We start from the raw sequence: 24,000 nt of genomic DNA, 5'->3' as shown, positions 1-24,000 counted from the left end.
TAGTCGTTTAGTTTCTGCTTAGAGATGTCCAATTACGATAAACTTGCCTCTGAAGAAAAAAAATTCCGCTTTTGAATAACTAATTCTTAGGGAATTTGTATTTACATCACACATAAATTCTTCTCCCTGAAAATTCTGCCTGTATAACCTATAGTTCTGTTCTCCCAAGACTTAAGAAAAAAAAATATACTTGTTAGCCTTCCAAATGCTTGAAGACTACTGCCATTTCAGCAAGTCAAGGAACAAACATTTTATTAAGCATTTAGTAAGTGCTAAGGATATAAAGAAAAGCAAAAACATGATCACTGCCCTCCATGACCTCTCATGCTGAAGAGAAAGACAATGTACAAATAAGTATAAAAAATCAAGATACATGCAGGATAAATGTAACATAAATCTTATAGGGAAATGAACTAGTAGCTGTGGAAAGATGGAAACTGTTTCTCTCAGAAAATGAGTTTAAATGGTCTCAAAGGAAGTCAAGGAATCTTGCAAGTATAGTCAGTAGATCTTAAATGGGTGGGGCAGGGCAGGGAGGATGCAAAGCAGTCAAACTATTATTACTGTATCTTAAAACTTATGGAAAGAAATCAAGTATAAGAAGCCTGGAAGAAAAGAAAGGGGTCAGGTTATGGGGGTTTTTTAATAATAAGATGCTACATTTAATCCTGGAAGTTAAAGAGGGAGCAACTAAAATTTATTGAGTAGGATGGTGATACATAGTCAGGCCTGGGATTTAGGAAAATCACCTTTGGCAGCTGAATGGATGATGGGATGGGGATTGGAGTGGAGAGACTTGAAATAGGAAGACCAATTAGAAAGTTATTTATTGCAAGAATCCAGACAAGACTGATGAGATCTTGTAACCGTATGGTGGCTCTGTGAATAGAATGTTGTCACATTAAAAAGAAAAATATTTGATAGCAGAATGTGGGTTGTTAAAAAGTAATTAATTCAAGATGATTTTTGGCATTGTCATTTTTGCCCCAACATGGATCATCAGAGGAGGGTAGTGTTTTTAAAGTTTAAATGGGGCATTAATTTAGAAATTATAACTTGAAATGTTTGTGGTAATCCACTCATGGCAAGATTCCAGGATTAATTTCTTTTAGATTCTGACCAAGAGGAAAGAAAAAAAGTAGTGGGGCCCTCTGCATTAGATCAATGAATAAGTTACTAAAATGTACTGTAGTGATTGGTCCAGGAATACATTTCAATTTAATGTCACTTATAGAGAAGGCTATAACAGAATGCCTTTTAGCTTTCTTGACACATATCTTTGAAGAATAGAAAGGAAGAATGAATAATTCTATTGATTGATGCAACTTAAATGATGCTTTATGATTTAAAACCATAACAGAATTCAGTACTAAATAATATATTAAAAGAATTATGACTGTAAATCAGGAAATTGCTTTTACTCTAATTCTGAGAGGGAACTATTAGTTTTCTGCATTTGTCACTTACAAGAATTTCCATAATTTTCAGTTTTAAGTGTTAAGCCAAGATTTTAGGGGGTTCTTAACTCTGTATTTTTTGGTGTGGCAATTTAAATTTTAGTTATAAATCTCTGATTATAATTCTATTAATATTAGATAAGTAAAAGTAAATATATGTGTTTTAAATAATTCTGTTCAGTAAAGTTAGTTCAATAGTATCAGTAGAAAAAATCTAGTTGTAATAGCCCTTTTTTCACACCCTCTGACTAGACAAGGAAAAGTGACAATTACATTCAATGATTGTCCACAAAAAAGTATTAATTTCAGGAAGTTTTTTGGAAGGGGTAATAATCTTGAACTGAACCAGAAATAAAAATATTTACATATCTTTATCTTTAAAGTCCTGTGAAGATAATACTACCAGGTATACTGTACTGAATTTCAGAATGACTTAAAACTTAAGTTTATTATGAGAATAAGACCTGTATTTTTATGTTAAATGTTAATACAAATAGGCTATTTATTTAATAGGTTAGTAATATCTTCAGATTTTACTGATAATTTTTTGCAGAGATGTGTAATAAAGACATAATACATATCTCTTAATTAGGAAGGTGAAATTGTAGCTGTCAGTGGTGGAACATCAGAAGATGAAGAGAGAGCATGGCACAGTGATGGCAGTTCAAGGTAAAAAGACTGATTTTTTTTTAATAAAGCTTTATAAGCCTAGTATTATAAATTATAAATTTTGCTGAAATTTGGTGGGATGGGACTTAAGATTACAACAAGACTCTGGAAAGTTAAAATTTACTCAAAAGAAAAAGATGTGGTAAAAAGGGATGAAGTGTCGTGACCATGTGTAGGAGGCATTTTGATGAGTGACTGAATCTGAGTACCATTATAGCTGTGGAGAGTGAAAGTTAGCCTGCTAGGGAGTCTAGCTGCTAGAGAGAGAGAATCAGGTTAAGAAGGACAGGAAAGATTGTGTCCAGCATGCCTGAGAAGGAATGAGCAGAAGAATCACGGCACCATGACTGAGGGCTATGATCTGTTTATTGTGACAAAGAGAAAGACTTTTATAGTGAGTAAAATATCAAGCATTATAACATTTTGGGGGTGGTGGGTGTTACTTTCCCATAGGATGATGTTTATGAAAATGATTTTACACATGAATGTTACCAGGGTTGCTATCACAGAGTGAAGGGGGACTCGGGGTTTAGGGATGATCTTTGGCCAAGAGCAGCAGTGCCTTTATGTGAGAGATTGGGGCCTTGCCAGCAATCTCAGCCAAGCATAGTTGCTTTGCTCAGTGGGCCTCACAATGAGGACCAGAGTCCAAGTAGTACTGTTATTAGTTTCAATGGTTCTCAGAGTGAAAATGAAAGTGAAGTTTCTTTCATCAATATAGAATAGCATCTTACCTGTAGGCAAGCTGAGAGGTAGAAGGAAACTAGGAATAGGGTTGTTTAAAAAAAAAAAAGAATTAAAAGAGAATCCTAAAAATGCTCAGAAGAGAATAGAAAGAAGCCCGAAGTTGTTACAGGGTAAATTCATATATTGGATTTAGAAATTTGCAGTTTCATACATAATCTTGGTATATATGTGGAATTGCTTTATTTAGTATTTCAGATCAGAATAAAAGAAAATAAAAATTTCACTATTTCTTTCAGGATTGTATTAGGTATTTTTGTGAAAGAACTAGACTGAGTGACATGATGTAAAGCATTTAGGTGAAATTCAGTGACATTAGAAATAAAAGCAGTATTGTCATTGGAGTCATATATATTATATATGACATCATATATAGGGAGTAAATACATGAGGCATTCAAGAAAGTAGACTGTAACCTGACAGAGATGGTATGTTGTAAGAAAAACGAGATCTTAAATTACTCAGAGATCTATCTTGCTCTCTGCTTCAGAAAGAGCAACTAAAAAGTTCTTGGCTTAACAGCAGGGAACACACTCCTTGATCACCTCCCCACATTAGCTAATAATGCCGTAAATTTTCCTCTAATTTCCCACAATGGTACCTCCCTTGGTGGCAGGGACTAAAGAATGTCCTATGGCTTAAGGAGTAAGACCTCTTCAAAATTATGGAACTTTTTAATCCCCAGATATCAATATGTGACCAAAAACAGAATTTTCATAACTATGGCCCCCCCCAAAAAAAGTATTTTCTTTCATTTACATGAGCTTAATATGCTTCTATAGATTTATTCAATAAGGGTGTTTATTTGATTGCCTAAATAAACACTGTAATGCTACACAACACTATTTCTCATAACTATGACTCAAATATTCAGGTGATCTGTGATCCCTTTGGTGTATATTCTGCCAACAAGTTCATTAATAACAGCTCACCTGTACTATCCCATTTCTTAGTATTGGGAGGATGGGATTGATACATATAGCCACGATCTGTTCATTACTTATCTCTTTTTTGCATGACCAGCCAGCCTTTTTTGCCTTATACATTTTTGATGATATCAGTATGACCATGTGATATGTATTCATTCTGTACAATCCTTTTGATTCCATGCTTTAATAGCAATGAGAGAAACATTCTGAAATATTAAAGATTATTAAAAAGGTTTTTTTTATATTATTTTATTTTTTAAAGACCCTTACCTTCCAGCTTAGAATCAATACAGTGGTTCTAAGGCAGAAGAGTGGTAAGGGCTAGGCAATGCAAGTCAAGCAACTTCCCCAGGATCACACAGCTAGGAAATGTCTGTGGTCAGATTTGAACCCAGGACCTCCCATCTCTGAGCCTAGTTCTCAATCCACTGAACCACCTAGCTGCCCCCCAAAATTTATTCTTCTTATAAAGAATGTTACTTCAAAAAGTTATGGGTTTCATTTTTTGGAATTTATAAAAATATTCTTATTTGTCAAATAAAAGTACTAGTAACTATCTCTTATATCACCCCATTATCTTGAACTTTTCTAAAAGGAGAATTTCAATTTTTTTCTTACTATGCATGAGAATTAGAAATGTTTACAAAAGCATAATATTTTAGAAAATTTTCAGAAGTTGGCATGTTGAAAATAATTGCAATGTTTTAGTGAGTCTAGTAATTATATATTGGTTTTTCTTTCATAATTTTACTTTTTCATTCTTTTAATTTCAAAGAAGCAGGGCTTAAGGATTTGTTTTTGATCTATCTGTATTTGTAGTGATTACTCTAGTGATTACTCTGATTGGACAGCTGATGCAGGAATTAACTTGCAGCCACCAAAGAAAGTTCCTAAACATAAACTAAAGAAAGCAGAAAGTAGTTCAGAGGATGAAGAAGAATCTGAAAAGCAAAAGCAAAAGCAAATTAAAAAAGATAGAAAAAAAGGAAATGAAGAAAAAGATGGACCAACATCACCAAAGAAAAAGAAGCCCAAAGAGAGAAAGCAAAAGGTTGGTATCATAATAAACATCAAAACAATGTGATATTTTTATTATGTTTCTTAAGAAACATGATTATTCTTATGGTATGGTTATGTTTTCTTTTTAAATAAAATCTAGCATTTATACAGTGCTATAAGGTTTGCAGAGCACTTAGATATTCTCATTTGATCTGTACCAAGAACCCTAAGAAATAAGTACTATTATTATCATTCCTATTTTTATAAATGAGGAAACTGAGGCTGCATATGGGTAAGTGACTTGAAAAATCATACAACTAGTAAGTGAGACAGATTTTGGAGTTAGATGTTTCTGATTTCAGGTTCAGCACTCTTACCAACTTCACCATCTAGTGTTTTTGAAAATAACTAGGACTTAAAATTTGCAAAGAACAATAAAAATATCTCATTTCCCCCTTATATTAACCTGGGAGGTAGCTGTTCTTAATTTTGCCTACTATTTGTAATTATGGAAGTAAAGCAAGGAAAAGTTCTCTATCCTTTTACTCAGAGATTACACTGGTAGAAAACATACCATAAGTAGTTTATAAGAGAGTTATTGAGGCATCTTCTTTTTTTAATTATACAGGAGAGAATAGAAAAAAGGGGATAAAGAAGCACAGATGAGTAGAATGATTTTGAAAGCTATAGGTTTACCTTTTTATTTACAGGTATCCTTGCCATATTTTGGGGACTAGGGACATGGTACCCAAATACTTGTAAAATTTTTTGACCTTTTCATGCCAGAAAAAGTCTGAATTTTTTCTTTCCTTTTTTTTTGGAGCGTTTTATAGCACCTTATTGTAAAATTTCAGTTATGTTTCCAAACTTTTTCTGCATTGTCCACTGGTCTTCACATGTAATCTGAGGCTTCTGCAAAACTCCCAGAAAATTCCCATTCAATTTCTTTTGCTCATCCATGATATATTAAAACTACAGTGGAGAAAGTCATGATGTGGAAGGGAATATTGTACCTAAAAAAAGAAAGGCAAACTACAATTTAAAGAAAATGTGCATTTTCTTTTTTCTGACTTATACATATATAAATCCTGTTAAATTCCAAATTATGTAATTCACTAAGGATTGCCTTGTTTATGTCTATATATATATAAACCTTAAATATTTATAAAGAGATGCATTTTGTTTAAACTTTGTTCTTTTATATATAACTTGCTCTAACCTTTAGATAGATGCTCCTTATTGTGTTAAGGGAAAGTCAGTTTAACCCTCAAGTGCTTTTAACTGAAATTGATATTTTTTGGTTATGTTCAATGCTGTTTAAAACTGTTTTCAGTGTATGTTAATATAATCATGGATTTGTGTTTGTTTTAATGTGACCTAATATTTATATTTTTTTCATAATGAACTATAACCCTGTATTTTGGGTACAAATCCAACTGCTGAGTAGTATATGATATTTTTAATATGTTGGCTAAACTGCTTTTTTACATCAGCATTAAGTAGGGATATATGGTTTTCAAAAAGTCTATTTTTTTCTTATGACATTAAGAATTTTATGTTTTAGTAAATATTCATCTTTTTCATATAAAATACAGGTTATATAGGCATATAATTGAGCAAAAATAATGTCCATTATTTCCTCTTCAATTTAATGTGAATTGTCTTTTTCCATTGAATTAACAATTTGGTTTTCCTTTCTTTTTTATTTATTAGCGTTGTCAATTGCTTTTTGCTAGTTTTTCCCCCCTGAAATGGGGTTTGGGGGACACTTTTCAAGTTGTTCAAAGGCTATATACCAAGAATTAAAGTATGAGAACCCCCTTTTAATACCTTTGTACCTACACAATCACAAATATTTTCAGAATTATCTGCTACGTTTGTTGTGGCCACCCTTGGTTCAGGTCAGTCTGTTCAAAGTTTGAAACCTGTTCAAAGATAATATATAAAATCCTCAGCTTTGTAATCAAAGCCCTTCACAACCTAGAACTATCACCCTCATTCCCCCACCTTCACACCTTTCCTTTCTTCTTAAATCTTACTAATCTTCAATCCAGTAACATTGGCTTCTTTACTATTCCTCAAACAAGACATTCTATATCTTCCAGCCCCAAGCACTCTCTGACTTTTGCCTATATCTCTGGAATGTTCCCTCCTCATCCCTGCCACCTGGCTTCTTTTAAATCCCAAATAAAATCCTATCTATAGGAAGCCTTCCCAGCCACTCTTGTTTTTAGTGCCTTCTCTGTTTAAATTATTTTCAATTTTCCCCATGTATAGTTTGTTTGTACATATTTGTTTTCTTACTTTAGATTATATGTTCTTTTAGTGCAGGGACTGGACTGGTTTTGTATCTCTAGCACTTAGCACCATGCCAGGCAAATGATAGATACTTAATAAATGTTTATTGACTATCTTACAGAAGCCAGAATGAAATCAGATACTTTATCATACCATTTGACCTTATCAAATGAAGATTTACTTATCCATGGAAGATAAATGAAGCCTCTCTTATTTTCAGTGATGTGTCTATTTAGCAGGATATGGTCATGTTACTCAGATGGGACATCCCAAAAGTTATTGACTTTTGGGAAGACTGGCCTCTTGTATGACCTTAAGCAACCAGAAGCCATTTTAATAACTTGAACCTTACCCAAGACTCTGGGGCAACTTCTTTGTCTTTCCCAAAGTCAGTTTATGGTACAGTGTATAGAATCCAAGGCCTAGATTCAGGAAATCCCAAATTCAAATCTATCCCCAGACACTTTACTAGCTCTTTGATCTTGGGCAACTCATAACCTCTGCCTGCCTCTGTTTTCTTATTTCCAAAATGGCACATGTCCACATGTGCAAGCACACACTTACAGAGTTAGTTGATTCTAGAAACCATAAACGCAAAAAAAAAATTGTAAATTTTACACAAATTTTGGCAAAAATCCAAAACATATTATTTACTAGAAATTTTCTCAGTATTTAGAGAATAAATTAAACACCAAGATCCAGCATGGCCTTTGTAGGAAGAAGTGATGCCAATCTGGCCTCATGTCCTTTTTTTGACAGGCAGAGCTATATTTATAGATCAAAACGGGTTTGTTTGTTTTTTTAACTCATTCTGTCTTAGAATCAATATTGATTAGTATTGGTTCCAGAGCAGAAGAGTGATATGGGCTAGGCAATTGGGTCAGTGTCACTGAAATGAATAATATATATTGGGAGTAAGGTGTAAAAATACTGGAAAGGTAGAAGTGAGGCTAGGTTATACTCTTTGAATGCCAAACAGAGGTTAATAGTTGATCCTTGAAGCAGTGGCATTTTTCAAGAAGCATGGCCAGACCTATATTTTGGGGAAATCACTTGGGTAGCTGAATGGCAGATGGATTGGAGTGGTGAGACTTGATGCAGGCCCATCTACCAACCAGTGATGGCAGTGTTCCAGGTGAAAGGTGATGAGGGCCTACACTAAAGCAGTGGCATTGTCAGAGTAGAAACAGAGGTGTATTCAAGAGATTCTGCAGAAGCAAGATTGACAGGCCTTGGCAACTGTTAGAAAAAAGGGATAGATTTAAAAAATATTAGGGTATTAAAAGATTTATTGGTAGCCATTAGAAAATTGAAGCCATGTGCCATGCTGAGAGTCATTTTAAAAGACCCACATCCTGTTACCTCCCTTCCCCATCCTGCTCCGCTCCAAATCACCAAAGAGGAAATAACCAATCCAGTCACTATCCTTCTATCTATGCAATTAAGCTTCCTCCCTACATGATTATGCAAGCCAGGAATCATGGGAAATGTAGTTTGAAAGACCCCTGAACTTCCACAGGAAGTTTAGATCAGAGACCTCAAAATTAGTTCAAAGACTCCCAAATTTCCAATACCACACAACAGATTGGATATGGGGATTGAGAGGGAGTGAGAAGTCAAGAAAGACTACTAGGTTATGAGTCTAAAGGATTGGGAGAATGGTTTGATCTTCTATAATATTAGAGTAGTAGAGGGGAATGATAAAAAGTTCTTTTTTGAACATGTTGAGTTAAAGATGTCTGCTGGACATTGAGTTCCAGATGGCTAAAAGACAGTCAGAGATGCAAAATTAGCAGAGAGTTTAGAACAGGATAGATGGAATTGAGAATCATCAGTATGTATAGAAATGGTAATTAAATTAATGGTAACTGATGAGATCATTGAGTGAAGAAGCATAGAGTGGGAAAAGAAGAGATTCCAGGACAACCTTCAGGACACATATTTAGTGTTTGATCTGTATCAGAAGCCAGCAAAGGGGACCGAATGTGTGGTTAGATGGGTAGGAGAACCAAAGGAAAATGGCATCCCAAAACCTAGAGAGGAGAGTATCAAACATAGAAGTATTACGTTATGCATTTAGGTTTACATTTGGATTAATTGGTGCACCCCCTGTTGTTTTTCTGACAGATAAAGGAGGGACAATAACTGGCTTGGAAATACTTTCTGTTTTGGGGGGTTTTTTTAAAGCATAAGTTTAGTAAAAGCCATAAGTATACTGTGGCTATTAAAAAATGCTTTTTGATATTTCTAAGCTATATAAAAAACTGTATTAAACAGGATAAGGCAGAGGAGAGACATTAACTGTCATAAATAATGTTAATTATCATTGTATTAATAGGAATCTAGCATTGAAATCACAGGAAATAGTAGGCTCTTTATTCCCTCCCTACTCCTAAGGCTGCTTCCTTAATACTTTGTACAATTCTGGCCTGCCAAATAAGGTACATCCAGAGGGGATGATTAAAAGATCTAGACACCTTATCATATAAGAAACTTACCCTGTTTAACTTAGAGAAGTAGGGACACAACATATCTACTGTAGAAGAGAACATATTTGTTACATGTTGCTTCAGAAAGCTTCAGTGCAGAGATGTTTTGGCTAGAGTGACTAAAAAATTGAATGGATTATGTTGATAGGTGGTGAGTTCTTTTTCAGTAAAAATTGTCAAACATAACTAGGTATAGGTATGTTAGGTATAGTACAGAAGAGATTACTGCATGGAAGAAAATGTTGAACTGCACGAACACTGTTTCCTTCTCAGAATTCTCTGGCATTTTTCTTTGTAATCTCACCATGATTAAAATGCTAAAACTTCAGATATAAAACTTAATTCCATTTTCTTTTTTTTTTTAAAGAACATTTGGATGAATAGAACAAATTAAGTATTTTATTAATAAAATTTGTAATTTTTCTTTTAAAATTAATACAATAAAATTTTCTTAAAATTAGGATAGTGTCTTGAACATTGTAGGTATTTAGTAAATGTTTATTTGATCAAGACAACTGATTCATCCTATATCCTTATTTTAAGAAAAAGATTTGTTGTTTAATGCAATTTGGAACATTAATATTTCTCTAAGGAATAATAAATGTCTTCTTAACACTGTGTAAGTATCTTAGATTTAGAGCAAGAAGGGCTCTTATTATCAATTGTTTTTAAATTTCCTTTTCACTGGAGTGGTTGACTTTTTTAAAGTGAGGGATAGGCATTTTATATGGAAGAGCTAATATTTCTATTTTCATAGTTTCACAAGGTATTTAGTGTGTAAGTACCTATTGATGGTGGTCACACTTATCTCATTTTGTGAATATTCTCTAGAGATTGCCTGTTGGAGAACTGACTGAAAATGGTTTGACATTAGAAGAATGGTTGCCTTCAGTATGGATAACGGATACTACTCCTCGCAGATGTCCATTTGTACCACAAATGGGAGATGAGGTATCTTTCCATGTTAAGGATTGACCTTCATTTTTTGTCCTTAAGTTCTGGAAATTTGTAATTATATTGGAAATTTTTTATTCTGCCAAAAGTATTTCTATTGTATGTATATATGTGTGTGCATGTATATGTGTATTTTTACACAGAGAAAGGTATATATACATATATGTACACACATTATAATGTTCAATTGATTTGTTGTTTTGAAACATTGCTTAAAAGCATCCAGGTATTTTAATGAAATTTTAAAATTAAATTTCATAAACTGGGGCTTAAGAATCTATAATTTTTATAACTTTGTCAATATGCAATGAATAAGAGTATTGATTTATTGCCCAGTGCCATATTTTAAGACATTTTTCAGATTTATTAAATCATCCTATAAATCTCTTATGTAAAAACTTGGCTATTTTGATGCTAAAAGCCAGCATAAAAGTTAGAAACTAAATCATAATATTTTTCTCCAAAACTAGTATCGTTTTCAAATTCAGTATATGTCTTAAGTTAATATAAATGGAAGCTATGAAAAAAAATTTTTAATCATTATTCATAATAAACTTTCACCCAGGAAGAAGATCATAAACCTTTAACATTGAGAAATTTATTTCAAAATCTTAAAATTGAAGGAACTTTATTCATTAGCACTCTTGAGTTTGAAAAAACATACTTATTTGAATTCATATTCTTGAGTAAAATTCATGAATTTTAAAAAATTCATCCTTTTTTCTCAGTAAAAAAATATCTTATCAATAAGTCAGTCATTATTTCCTAAGTACTTACTGTGTACCAGGACTGGGCCTATGAAAGGCAGAAATAACACCAGTTGGCAATTGTTTGGATATGGAGGTGGCACCTAGGTTAGGAACCCAGGTAGCTAAGTGATACTCTTGATAGTAATGAGGAAGTTAGGAAGAAGGGAAGAGGGTTGGGGGAGAAAGATGAGTTCAGTTTTGATGTGGAGTTTATGATATCTACATGACATCCAGTTTGAGAACATGGAGACATTCATTGAATCTATGGGTCCTGATAACTAACACCAAGTGAAATAATATAGAAGGAGAAGAGAAAATAGAACAGAATAAGGCATAGGACATAACTTTGGAGAAACCTCATATTTGGTGGGCATGACTTGGATGAAAATATAGCAAAGATAACTGAGAAAGATCATAATTTATAAGTTTTTTTAAATTATTTTTATTATCCAATTTTATGATATTATTGTATAAGAGTTTGCTAGTGTGGAAACTTCTCTACTTACATAAATCAGTTCTCTAACTTTCTGTTCTCTAACTTAGAGTCATAGGGAACCTGAAGCATTGAGACTTACACAGTCATATAGTCAGTATTTGTCAAAGTTGGAACTTGATTTCAGGTCTACCTGACTAACTATTATGTATGTTTTCAATTTTCGTGTTTGAGTTTCAAAACAATATTTTTTTATTACATTTAAATTATTTTGACAGATTTTTAAATGGATTTGTAGGTTTTTCTATAATAAAGTGCAGTCTTCCTGTAATCAGCAACTTGTAGCTTCTTAAGAGATTAATATATAGTATGTAAGAATTTATACTGAGAACTACTTTTTCCTATTTGGATTTCTAAATTACCATAGACACCAAACTATATGTAAATATATCCATATCAGAATTCTGTGTATTTCCAGTTTGCAGTACATATATATTCTTGTGTGTATATGTATGTTATTTTTTTCATAAATATTTATATGTAGTTCCTAACAGTTAACCAGAGAAGCAGTGTTGTTGTGAATATATGGCAAACTCTTATGGTCAGGAAACCTGGGTTTCAAGACCTAACTTCAATACTATCTGACCATGGACAAAATCATTTAACTCTCTTACTTAGATTATTCTTCTCCAAAGTTGAGGCTGTAACTTGGCCCCAAGATGTGTATGATCAGTTGAAGAGTGGGAAAAATTGTGTCATCCTGTCCTTCCTGCAATAGGCAAGGAATAGTAAGGTTTCTCTCCAGTATAACCATGCCTGCCTTTATTTATAACTCTTATCTTTTTCATCCCCACCCCCTGCTGAACAGCACCCAATGGGGAAAATCTCCACTTGTATAACTGCTTTGCATACTACACCTACCCCAATTCCCACCATCTGTTGACTGTGTCAGATTCCTTTCAGAGGGAAAACTTTCTGCTCTGAGCCAGTGACCACTAAATAAGAATTCTACCTCTTCTCTTTTTTATTTGGGGTAGGATGGAATTCGTAAATAGCACAGTTCCTGACACAGTGTTTAAAAAATGCTTGTTGACCCACTGACTTAAGAAAGAATAGATTTTGACAGATTGCAGGTTGCATTTCATTCTTTTCCCCAAAATTATCCTTCATCTAGCCTTTAAGTAAACCAGTTATACAACTGCAATGTCATCCTTCACTCCTCTCTTTTTTCCACATAAGGGATCAGCTGCCAAATCTTCTTCTATCTCCATATCCCATGCATATTCAAACTGTCCCCTTTTCTCTCTTCACATAGCTGGCACCTAGTTCATGTTCTAATCATCTCTTCTCTAGATAATTACAATAGCATTCTAATAATTAATCTCCCCTTCTCAAACTTCTCCCTATTCCAATCCACCCTTTGCTCTTACTGCCAAAAATTTTTTCCTAAAATATAAGTTTACAATATCAGCACTTTCCCCCCACCCTGGAACTTCAATAAACTCTAGTGGCTTCTGTTACCTCTAGGGTAAAATATAAAATTAGTCCTCTTTTATCACATAAGTTTTTCATAGCCCTCAGACCTTTCCAATTATCTAATACTTTATTCCCTGTCACAAACTTTTCAGACACACTAGTCAAATGTATTATTCCTGTCATGAGACATTTCCTTACACATAATTTCCCTCCACATTTTGGAGGCCTCTTAGTTTTCTTGACTTTTTTAAAGATTTGGCTTAGTATCCCATTTTCTGCTGGCCTTCTAGTTGCAAATATCTTCCTTTTCTGAGAGTATATTCTACTCTGTATGTATCTTATGTGTTCCCAGTTAATTGTTTCAATCCCTTCTAAAGGGTCTTTCTTTGTGTCCTCTGCACAAACCACAATATCTAGAACATAATTAGTGTATACTAAAATTTTTGGATTGATTGACCTACTCTGCCTGTAATTAAATAGTGACAGTATAACTGATTGAAACTTAACAGTTCACTCTTTTAGATTAAGATATGCAACATAGCAATGTAATTTTGCAACATAACATGATCCATTAAAAATTTTTTTTTCTTAGGTTTACTATTTCCGACAAGGACATGAGGCATATGTTGAAATGGCCCGAAAAAATAAAATATATAGCATTAATCCAAAAAAACAGCCATGGCATAAAATGGAATTGCGGGTACTGTAATATCTTTTTTCTCATGACATATATTTTTTGTTTAAAATTTCTTTCTAGATTTGTCAGAATAAACTTATAAATATTTATCAAAGCATTATTTTTTTATCTTGAAACTTTGAGTAAACAGAAATTTTTTCTTTTTAGAGTTAACATATTACCTTGATTTTGCAGTAAAATTACTGATGTAATTTATTGACTCAGCAATTTATATTTGAAATATAATATATTGGGATTAATTTTTGATAGTTGCTTAAACCTTTAACTCTTTATGTGCCATAATTTGCCATTCTGATCTTAAATTGCTTAAATGCTACAAGAAAAACTCATTTCATACACTTATCTTGAAAATCAGAGTGGCATATTAAATATAGTAATATAGTTGAAGGTTAGATGATCTGTATTAAAAACCCTCTACTGATAAAGTCTCTGTCACCCTACCAAGTTCACCTAACTTCTGAATCCCCCTAAAGAACTATAATATTGTAAGATGCAGAGCAGTTGTTGATTTAACTTTGTGGAGGTAATTTCCTCACCAGAAGTTCTCTGTCTTAATAAAATCACAGATATATACCACCAAAAAGTGAAAGATTCAAGAAAGTTACTATATCCCCATTTCACTAGATTTTTTAAAAAATGCTAAACTTAAAAATAGTAAACTTTAAGTCAAAACATTTAAATTAAAAGTATGGTGTTTTCTTGTTTTCATTTCCACCTCCCCCCAGGAACAAGAATTGATGAAAATAGTTGGCATAAAATATGAAGTGGGTTTGCCTACACTGTGCTGCCTTAAACTTGCCTTTCTAGATCCTGATACTGGTAAACTGACTGGAGGAGCCTTTACAATGAAGTAAGGAACATTCAGGGCAAAAATTTTCCAAGTCTTAATATATTCAAATTATTGGCTTTAATCAGTCTGTTCACATTTTGTTTTGTTTCATTTTTCAAATTAGGTACCATGATATGCCAGATGTCATAGATTTTCTAGTCTTAAGGCAACAGTTTGATGATGCAAAATATAGACGGTGGAATATAGGTAGGTAGTTTTTTCATTTGTGAAAATGTGAATTGTTTAACATACACAATGACCTGAAATGGCAGCTTATCTCTTTGGTCTCAGTTAGATGATGAAACATTTGGTTTTTTTTTCTAGGTAGAGAGCTGAGGACCTAATGAAGCATAATGTTATCTCTGCCAGAGATTAGCTTCTTTATTGACTAGTTTTGTTTTCTTTTACATAGGTCACTGTTGACAGGCATGGAATATCTAAGAGTGATTGGTGGGAAAAAAAGACATTAATAAATTTTTCTAAGATAGGGAGCCATTTATTGTTCAGTAACAGATAAAAATTAAATCTAAATATAACTTACTGAATAGAAAATTCATCATTAATTCCCTCTTTTATATTGAAAATAACACTTTGTTTGGTAAAAATCAGTTTTAATTTTTTTCCCCTCCCTTTAAGAACTCATTTCAATATAGAGTTGATGCATATTTTGTGTACTGCTTATTAGAGTTTAGTGCTGGATAAAGATTTAAGACAGTTTCATTCAGAGCTGAATATTAAGAATTGAAATTGAAATTGACCTAATAAGCAAAGTCAGCAAGTATTTACTAAGTGTATTATAAGAAATAAAATGGATATAAAAGGATAGATTTAAAAATATCATGGTTTTAAAGGATTTATTAGAAGCCATAAAAAAAATGAAGCCACGTGCCTGTTAAGAGTCATTTTAAAAGTTTAGCCCTGTTACTTCCTCCTCCCATCCTGGCTCCACTCCCAAGGCAGAAAAAAGAGAGAGTACCAATCCAGGCACTCACTATTTATCCTTCTGTTTACATTATTATGTAACTGTCTTGCATTACCAGTTAAGACAGGAAGCCAATTTAGATCATGGGAAATGCAGTTTGAAAGAGCCCTAAATGTCCACAGGAAGTTTAGATCAGAGACCTCAAAATTAGTTCAAGGACCCCCAAATTTCCAATATCACAGCATATTATGTACTAGACACTGTTAAGCTATTGGAGATAAAAATACCAACTATAAGGAAATACAGAAATAAGAAAAATTCAAAATAAGGAAAAACTACCCTCAGTTGTTGGGGTCAGCCTGACCTAGTAAGGTAGAAACCATGAAATAATCTTAGAGAAGACTCATCTGTGCTCTGCCAAAGGTTATGTGCAAGACTGGGCCTGTTACGTGAGCTGGAGGTGGTTATCTGGGATGAACTCTTGGTCCCTTGAAATGTTTGGGTTCCTAGTACTGCCTCTTCATAAACAAACATTTTTGGCCTACTGCCCCCTTTCCAGAAAAAACATTACTTACCGCCCCCTGGAAATTATGAAATTATTTATTGAACTCAGAATAGAATGTAATACAAAAAAAGTGTGGCCATCACCACCTGGCTGGATCGATGCAGCACTCACCAGGGGGCAGTAACACCCACTTTGGGAATCACTGTAATAGACAGTAATGCTTTTCTAAGGTGATATAAATGACACAATGATTTGGCAGAAAATTTTCTATAAAAACCTAACTCTTAAAGATAATGAAATGGAGTTTGCCTGGCCCCCAACTTCATTCTTTTCAACTCTTTAATCCTGTAAGAACCACTCAGAGCTGGCACTCAATGAGCTTACATTTTAATGGGGAAGACAACACATAAAATAGAATTGAAAGGTGAGGCATGGGGGCGGCAGAGTCTGTAGAGTCACACAGTAGGGCAGGAGATGAATAAAGGATGCCTGACGTGGGCTCTTCCTCAAAATCAAAGTTCTAGGAAGAACTCATCAGTGGGAAAGTTTTGCCACAGTGGCAAAAGGATGTTCCAGGAATGAGAAGGCAATTTGAGTCATGGTGGCAAGGTCACCTCATTGAGCACCAATATATTATATATATCCTCATAAAATTATTTTCATTATTGAACATTCTTTAATAATATATTTGCCATTTTCCATCAATGTTATTGGTTTTAATTTTAAATCATTTTTAAATGCAAAGAGAAAAGGGTGGGAAGATTAGTTAAATGCCAGGATCCATACTCGTAATGATTAAAGTATTGGTGGTAGTCTGGGCAATGATCTCTAGTATATTGGCTCAAAGGTTTCTCCTTATTCTCTCAGCATTTTTTTCAATTACTTAGATGATATGATCTCTACCTTAATAAATACTTGTTAATTCATTGATGATATCAAACATGTTATTTTTATCAAACCTGTGGTTGAAACTGAGAAGTACCTAACATTGAAAAGGATCATGAACCTAAAAGCCATTAACAGTTTAGAGTGAAATAATCAAATCTAGTAACTGAAATTCAGTCAAAATACCATTCTACATTTGGGTTCAATAAACAACTGTATAAGTAAATATTATTTACAGTATTTTTTAGTGAGAGCAGCTTGAATAAATATCTTTCCCTTTTTTCCCCCCAAAAAAAATCTTGGTTTACTACTTATAGAGTGGTTTGAAGAGTTGCTTTTTAAGTGTAGTTTATTTAGATTCTTGGTTTTAATGACTTTGAGATGTAAAAAGTTACAGTTGAAAAATACATAGATATAATTTGAAGAAATATCATATTTGTATTATACATATTTTTCAGTTTCTGCTTTCAATTATGCAGAGGTTTTTGTTGAAATTCACTTAGTAAATTTCCTTCTTGCAAGGAATGTATTGATTTTGCCAGCAGAAGTTTGGTTTTAAAATATTGTGGGGGTAAAAATTTCTAAAGTAATGTTCATCATCAATAGTAATTAATTTACAGAACCGTTATTTCAAATGTTATTTCTAATTTGAACTTTTGACTGATTTCTCAGATCTGATTAGATTATTCTTGTTTCTGCCTTGTAGTATGGCTGAGAAAAATTTCATCCCATGAATCCGTGAAATGTTTTGGGCATTTTCTTCATTTAATAGTTTTGGGGTTTCTTAACCCTTACCTTCCATCTAAGTACTATGTATTGGTTCTAAGGCATAAGTGTAGTAAGGACAAGGCAATGGGGGGTTAAGTGAAGAAGTGTCTCAGACGACATTTGAACCCAGTACTTCCCATCTCTTGGCCTGGCTCTCCATCTACCAAACCATCTATTTGCCCCCAATTTCAAAGTTTTAATATTTTCTTCCTAATCCCAGTTGATTGTTTTGTATTGCCCCACTTAAGAGACTCTGACTCATCTTTTGAAGAAGACATAAGACAGAATAATGAGAGGTCTAAAGACCAAAATGTATACAAATCATTTGATGAACCAGGAAATTTAGCTACTTAGGAGACATATAATCAGTCAGCAAGGATATATTAAGTGCCTCTTAAGTGTTAAGCACCATGTTTAGGACTATAAAAACAAAAGTAAATCAGCAACTATACCCAAGGAGTTCATTTTCTACTCTGTCATACAGTGTATATATAGGATATAGGGCATATACAAAATGAGTTCATTGGGAGAAAGGCTTCTAACTACTGAAGGAATCAGGACAGGCCTCTGGAAGGGAACTAGGGATTCCAAAAAGTGAGTGAAGGATAACATTTCAAACTTGGGGTGTTCCATGTTTGCAAGTGAAAGAGTGTTGTATACAGTGATGCCTAAATAGGCCATTTTGGCTGAATCATTGTCTAGACCCTAGAGAAAGGGAGAGAATAATACAGGCTAAAAAGATATGAAGAAGCCAGCTAATAGCTGTCTTTATGTATTTATGTATTTAGGGTTCTTAGATAAAGATTAGACTTGGTCTCCTTTTCCCTGCAAACAAAATTATTAGTAAGCAGTAGAAATTGAAGAGTGCAGTTTTTTTGTTTCTTATAAGTAGGTACTTCCTAATAATTAGAGCTTTCTAAAATTCTTCATCCCTTGAAGTAAGTCTTAAGTATCTTAGGAGCTTAGAACTGGAAGAGATTTTGCAAATCAAGTTCAACCTATTCCTCCATTTATAAGTGAGGACGTTGATGGCCAGAGAATTGAAGTGACTTCCTCCAGGTCCCATAATTAGAAGTTAAATAAATAATTTAGGATTTAAACTTAGGTTCTCTGACTCAATTAATAAATGACTATTATGGTTTAAATAATAGGCTAGTTAGTCTCTGGAAAGTACAAAGAGAAAACCATTACCTACTCTGAAGAAAATTTAAATTTAACATAGAATACAAGTACATATAAATTGTTTAATAAAATAGTTTAATGCAAGGTAATTTGAGAAGAAGGGCATTAGCACTTGAGAGGATCAACAAAGGCTTTTCATGTAGGTTAAGCTTTATCTGAGCCTTAAAGAAAAAAAGAGGTTGTGTGAGGCAGAGGTGAGCAGAAAGTATATTTCAGGAAAAGAGGGTATCTACAGACTTGATAGCATGAGGAGTGCAAGAATAATGTCCATTGAGTTTGGAAACATAGATTGGATCCAGGTTAGGAAGGGCTTTAAAAACTATTTAAAGGAGTTTATATTTTATCTTAGAGGCAAGAGGGAACCACTACTTTATTAAATAAAGGAGTGCCATAATCAGTTCTATATTTAATGAATTTTTTTTGGCAGATAGGTGTGTGTTTAATGGATTGGAGTGAAGAGAGACTTGTGATAAGGTGACTCATTAGGAGAGACAGTTACAATAGTTTAGGTGTGATGTGAAGCTTAGAAGCGGTGGAAGTGGGGAGAAGAGGTCATAATGAGAGATAAAAACAGTAAGATTTGGCATGCCGTTAAATAGGTGGGATACGGGAGTAAGAAGAATAAAGGAAAATGCCAGTTATCAGCCTGGAAAACTAGAAGGATAACTACCTTTGATAGAAATAAGGAAGCCTAGAGAAGGGATGAGTTGAGAGATAGGGGAAATAATTAGTTTGGTTTTAGACATGTTCAGTTTCTGTCAACATCCAGTTTGATATTTCCAATAGGCAGTTGGACAAACAACTAATGATATATTTTGTAAAAACGGGCAGAAGTGCTACATTTCTTAGTAACATCCTGCATGTTTGTTTCTTTTCCAGGTGATCGTTTCAGGTCAGTCATAGATGATGCTTGGTGGTTTGGAACTATTGAAAGCCAGGAGCCTCTTCAGCCTGAATATCCTGACAGTTTATTTCAATGTTACAATGTCTGGTAAATATACTATGGACGTGTGTTTGTATGGGGGGTGGGGGGAGGTTACCTTATTTTTTTTTTTAATTTCCTTTCTAGTCATCAAACTATTGAGCACATGATTCAACCTTTTAAAGTGGTGACTTTTTAAAAACTTTGTGATGAATTTTTTTTCATTCAGCAATTTATTTTGAATTTTAATGCAAGTATTATGTCTTTCTTTAAGCTGGGATAATGGAGACACAGAAAAGATGAGTCCTTGGGATATGGAACTTATTCCTAATAATGGTATGTGTATCTGTAGATTAAGATCTATGTAACTGTGAAGGAGAATGAGTTACCTTACTAGTTGAAAAGGACTTTTGAGTTAATAGCAGTCATCTTTATGAAATAAAAGGTATTTGAAAAAAATTTCAATGAATGTTTCATCCAAAAAAAATTTTTTTTATTAAAGATGTGTGAAAAACACAATGTCCCTGATGAATTTTCATTTAAGTTGAAACATAGCAATTTAAGTTTTAGATAAGTTCTTTTGACTTGTTGATAAATAGAACTCACTGCAAATTTTTCATTTTCATTGCTACATTGTGTTTTTTTTTAATGATATATGTTTCCTTTCCCAAATTAACATTCTATATATGTTCAGATAAGGGTACCTGTTTTTAACATTTAATTACTACAAAGGAAATTCAGTTTATTGAATAGAGTACTAGTATTGGAGTCTGGAACACCTGTGTTTCAAAATGTGCTTCAGACTTGTAGTAATTTTGTTTAAGTGTGTGTATATATATATATATATACACTCTTTAAGACTATTTACTCATATATTCTTTGAAGATAATAGTAATACCTTTCTTTTCCACACAGATGTCCTTAGCATCATATAAGATAATACATGTAAATATCTCTAAATATCTTGGGAAATCTTAAGCACTCTGCAGATGTGAGCTTTTGATTTTTCCCAGAGTTGTGATTTTCATGGATGCGGGGAACTCCTGGTAAAGAAATGCCCTTGTCACTGATACAGATAGTCCAATAAATGTTTACTGAATGATTGATTGTTAGATATTCTTTAATGAGGAAATAGTTCATTTCAGGCCATGGAGGAAAAAAAGCATATGCAGATGGATGGATGAGAAAAAATATCAAGCTTATGTCATGTATTGGTTAGTGATCTATTGTAGATGGAGTATAAAGCTTCTAGGGAGAATCATATGAAATAAAGAAGGGAAAATGAGAGAAACCTAGATTATTGAAGTTCTTAAATGCTTAGTTAAGAAAATTGTTTGTTTTTTTTTTTATCCTAGAAGCAATAGGGTTTTTCTTAAGGTTTTTAAGCAGACAAGTGACCAGATCAGAGCTTTGTTTTTGGAGTACATAGTTGATATCTAGGGTGAAGTTGGATTGGAAAGGGGAAAGAATTGAAATAAAGAAACCAGTTAGGTAGCAATCAAAATAGTTTGGGCAAAAGATGATGACAACTTGAAATGAAGTAGTGGCTCTCTAGAGAAAAGTTCTTTAGGTCGAGAAAAGACTTGGCCAGTTACAGGACATGGTGAGAAGGGTGAAAGGGAATAGTCAAGTTTTTTGACGCCAAAGTTTGTTTTTTAAAGCGTTAGGGAGGATTAATAATCATTTATTAAAAAATTACTGTGTCAGATAAGTCAGAGTGCTAAGAGCTATGGATTCAAAGAAAGGTAAAAGATAGTCTCTATCCTCAAGGAGATTACAATACATAGGGAGACAATATGTAAACAACTATGTACAAACAAGCTGTATACAGATTAAATAGAAAATAATTAACAGAGGTAAGATAATAACTTTAAAAGGAATTAGGAAAAGGGAAGAATTCAGATTGAGAAGTGGGCAATAAGGATGTAGAAGCAGTGAGTGTAAATGATTCAAGGAGTTTAGCAGTGAGGACAAAATATAATAGGAGTAGAATTTAAGGAGATGGTAAAGTCAACTGGGATTTTCTTGGTTTCTTGAAATCAACAATGATTTCAGTTTTAGCATATTTGCAGGGTCCAAGGAAAGATAAGTTGAGCAAAGAGAGACTGAGGATGATGTGAGATGTAGAAAATAGTATTGATGGCACAAAATCCTGGAAGAGACCAAAAGAATGAGATCACAGTAGAAATCTTAGAACTGATAAGAAGAGTCACCTTTACTTTCAGTCTTAGAATCATTACTGTGTATTCGTTCTATGGCATAAGTGTGGTACTGGCTAAGTAAAGTAAGTTAAGTCACTTGCCCAGGGTCACACAGCTAGGAAGTGACTGAGGTCAGATTTGAGCCCAGGACCTCCTGTCTCTGGGCCTGCATCTTAAACCACTGAGCCACCTAGTTGCCACAATTTCTTCTTCAGAGAAAGGGATAAAGAATGGACAGAATACGTGAAGAGATAGGTGGGTTTCGAGATATGGAATGGCAAAGAAGAGGAAGTTGATAAATATTAACATTTTCTCAATAAAGTAGGAGATGAAGTCCTTTACCTAGAAAGGATGGGTTGAGAAAGGATGCAATGAGAACTTAAGGAGAAAATTTAAAGTAGCTACTGAGGGGGAAATAGGATACAAGGCAAGGAAGAATAAAGGTTTTGCTATGTAGCAATAGGTAAGAAGCTTGTTGGGGCTAGCTAAAAAGTGATTCACTACATATGATAGCTTATTTCTTTCAATACTGTTCGGTTTGAGTTTGCTCAGGCATTATGGTAGTTAGGATAAAGAGGTGAGGAAGTTTAAGTTGAATGATATAAAACATAACTAGTCAACTGTAGAATCAATAAGAAGAACAGGACAAAGTAAAGCCAAAGCCAGGGGTGAAGATCAAGTGACTCCTGGGCCTCCAAATGAATAGTCGAAGGTCTCCCAGCTAAGCTGTTGTCTCTCTTTTACTTGGACTTATATGGGAAGGATTCATTGAACTCTAAGAAAGGAAAAAGAATTTTAATGATGTCTAAGCGACCAGTTCACAAAATCTGTTTGGGAAAGAAAAAGACTCATTGATTTTTTAGTTCAAGTTAAACCATATCAGAGTATTCTGAAGTCAATAAAAATACTTTAATTGTAATCTTAATAGATAATGAAAAAGAAAATAGTTATTTCTTCTGTGACCTAAAGTACAAGACATTTTTTTTTCGTAATGTCCAAATCAGGAATTGAACTGAAGCCACTTAGTCTTGTTTACTTAATTTATGCCACTTTTGGCCTAAAGTAGCTTGCGGCCAAAAACTAAATGAATAAGGGTTCAAGCAAGCATAAAACAGAAAAAACCAAGAGAGAACTCTTGACTCGTCCAACCACAGATTTTTCTATAACTATGACATCATCTTAAGGTGGTGGCTTGTAGATTTGTTTTGCAGAGCTCTTCTATATGCAAAATTTTCCTAGGCCTTCATATATAACAAGTTTAATTATTACTTAATTCCCCCAACCTCCTTTGAAGGAGGAATTTAATTCATTCAAGAAATAATGTGAAGCTGACAGCTTCAACTTTTTTAAACTAAAGTTTTGAATGATCTAATGTGATATTCCTGAAAACTATCATTTTTCTTAAAATACACTCTTGCATTTAACTATTAGCATTATTTTCAATTATGGACATTTTAGAGTATGGAATATATTCTGCATTAATGAAGTTTATAAAATTGTAAATTCTTTTAAAAAATTGAAAATAAATTGTTTAGTTAAAGAATTTCTATCCATTTTCATTTTTCTAAGATGGTTTTTCTGAAATGCTAATATTTTTCTTTTTGATGAATTTCAGCTGTATTTCCTGAAGAGCTAGGAACAAGTGTTCCTTTAACTGATGTTGAATGTAGAACATTGATCTATAAACCATTGGATGGAGAATGGGGTTCTAATCCCAGGGATGAGGAATGTGAAAGAATTATCACAGGAATAAACCAGCTCATGACACTAGGTAAGATTCAAAAAAGAGGAAACTTGATCCATGATTAAAAAACCTGAGCAGGAATAAAACTGAAAAATTATACATAGTCTTAGAGTTTTCAAAGAGACAATAGGTTGATTCCAGATGCCTC

The 24,000-nt window shown here is 33.4% G+C and overlaps 1 protein-coding gene across 2 annotated transcripts in view; it reads left to right on the top strand.

Annotated features, from left to right (window-relative positions):
* Nucleotides 1-24,000, top strand: part of LOC123247347 (pleckstrin homology domain interacting protein) — a 176,778-nt gene that overhangs the window by 126,683 nt on the left and 26,095 nt on the right. For both annotated transcript variants that reach the window (XM_044676217.1, XM_044676216.1), the window contains exons 22-30: nt 2,050-2,126; nt 4,619-4,850; nt 10,417-10,536; nt 13,790-13,897; nt 14,620-14,744; nt 14,848-14,930; nt 19,865-19,976; nt 20,182-20,243; nt 23,724-23,879. In XM_044676217.1, coding sequence (XP_044532152.1) covers nt 2,050-2,126; nt 4,619-4,850; nt 10,417-10,536; nt 13,790-13,897; nt 14,620-14,744; nt 14,848-14,930; nt 19,865-19,976; nt 20,182-20,243; nt 23,724-23,879 — 1,075 coding nt within the window. The remainder of the gene's footprint in view (nt 1-2,049; nt 2,127-4,618; nt 4,851-10,416; nt 10,537-13,789; nt 13,898-14,619; nt 14,745-14,847; nt 14,931-19,864; nt 19,977-20,181; nt 20,244-23,723; nt 23,880-24,000) is intronic.

This window comes from Gracilinanus agilis, chromosome 4 (assembly GCF_016433145.1).
Source record: "Gracilinanus agilis isolate LMUSP501 chromosome 4, AgileGrace, whole genome shotgun sequence".
NCBI classification, from domain to species: domain Eukaryota; kingdom Metazoa; phylum Chordata; class Mammalia; order Didelphimorphia; family Didelphidae; genus Gracilinanus; species Gracilinanus agilis.
This window is presented reverse-complemented; position numbering and strand designations above follow the sequence as displayed.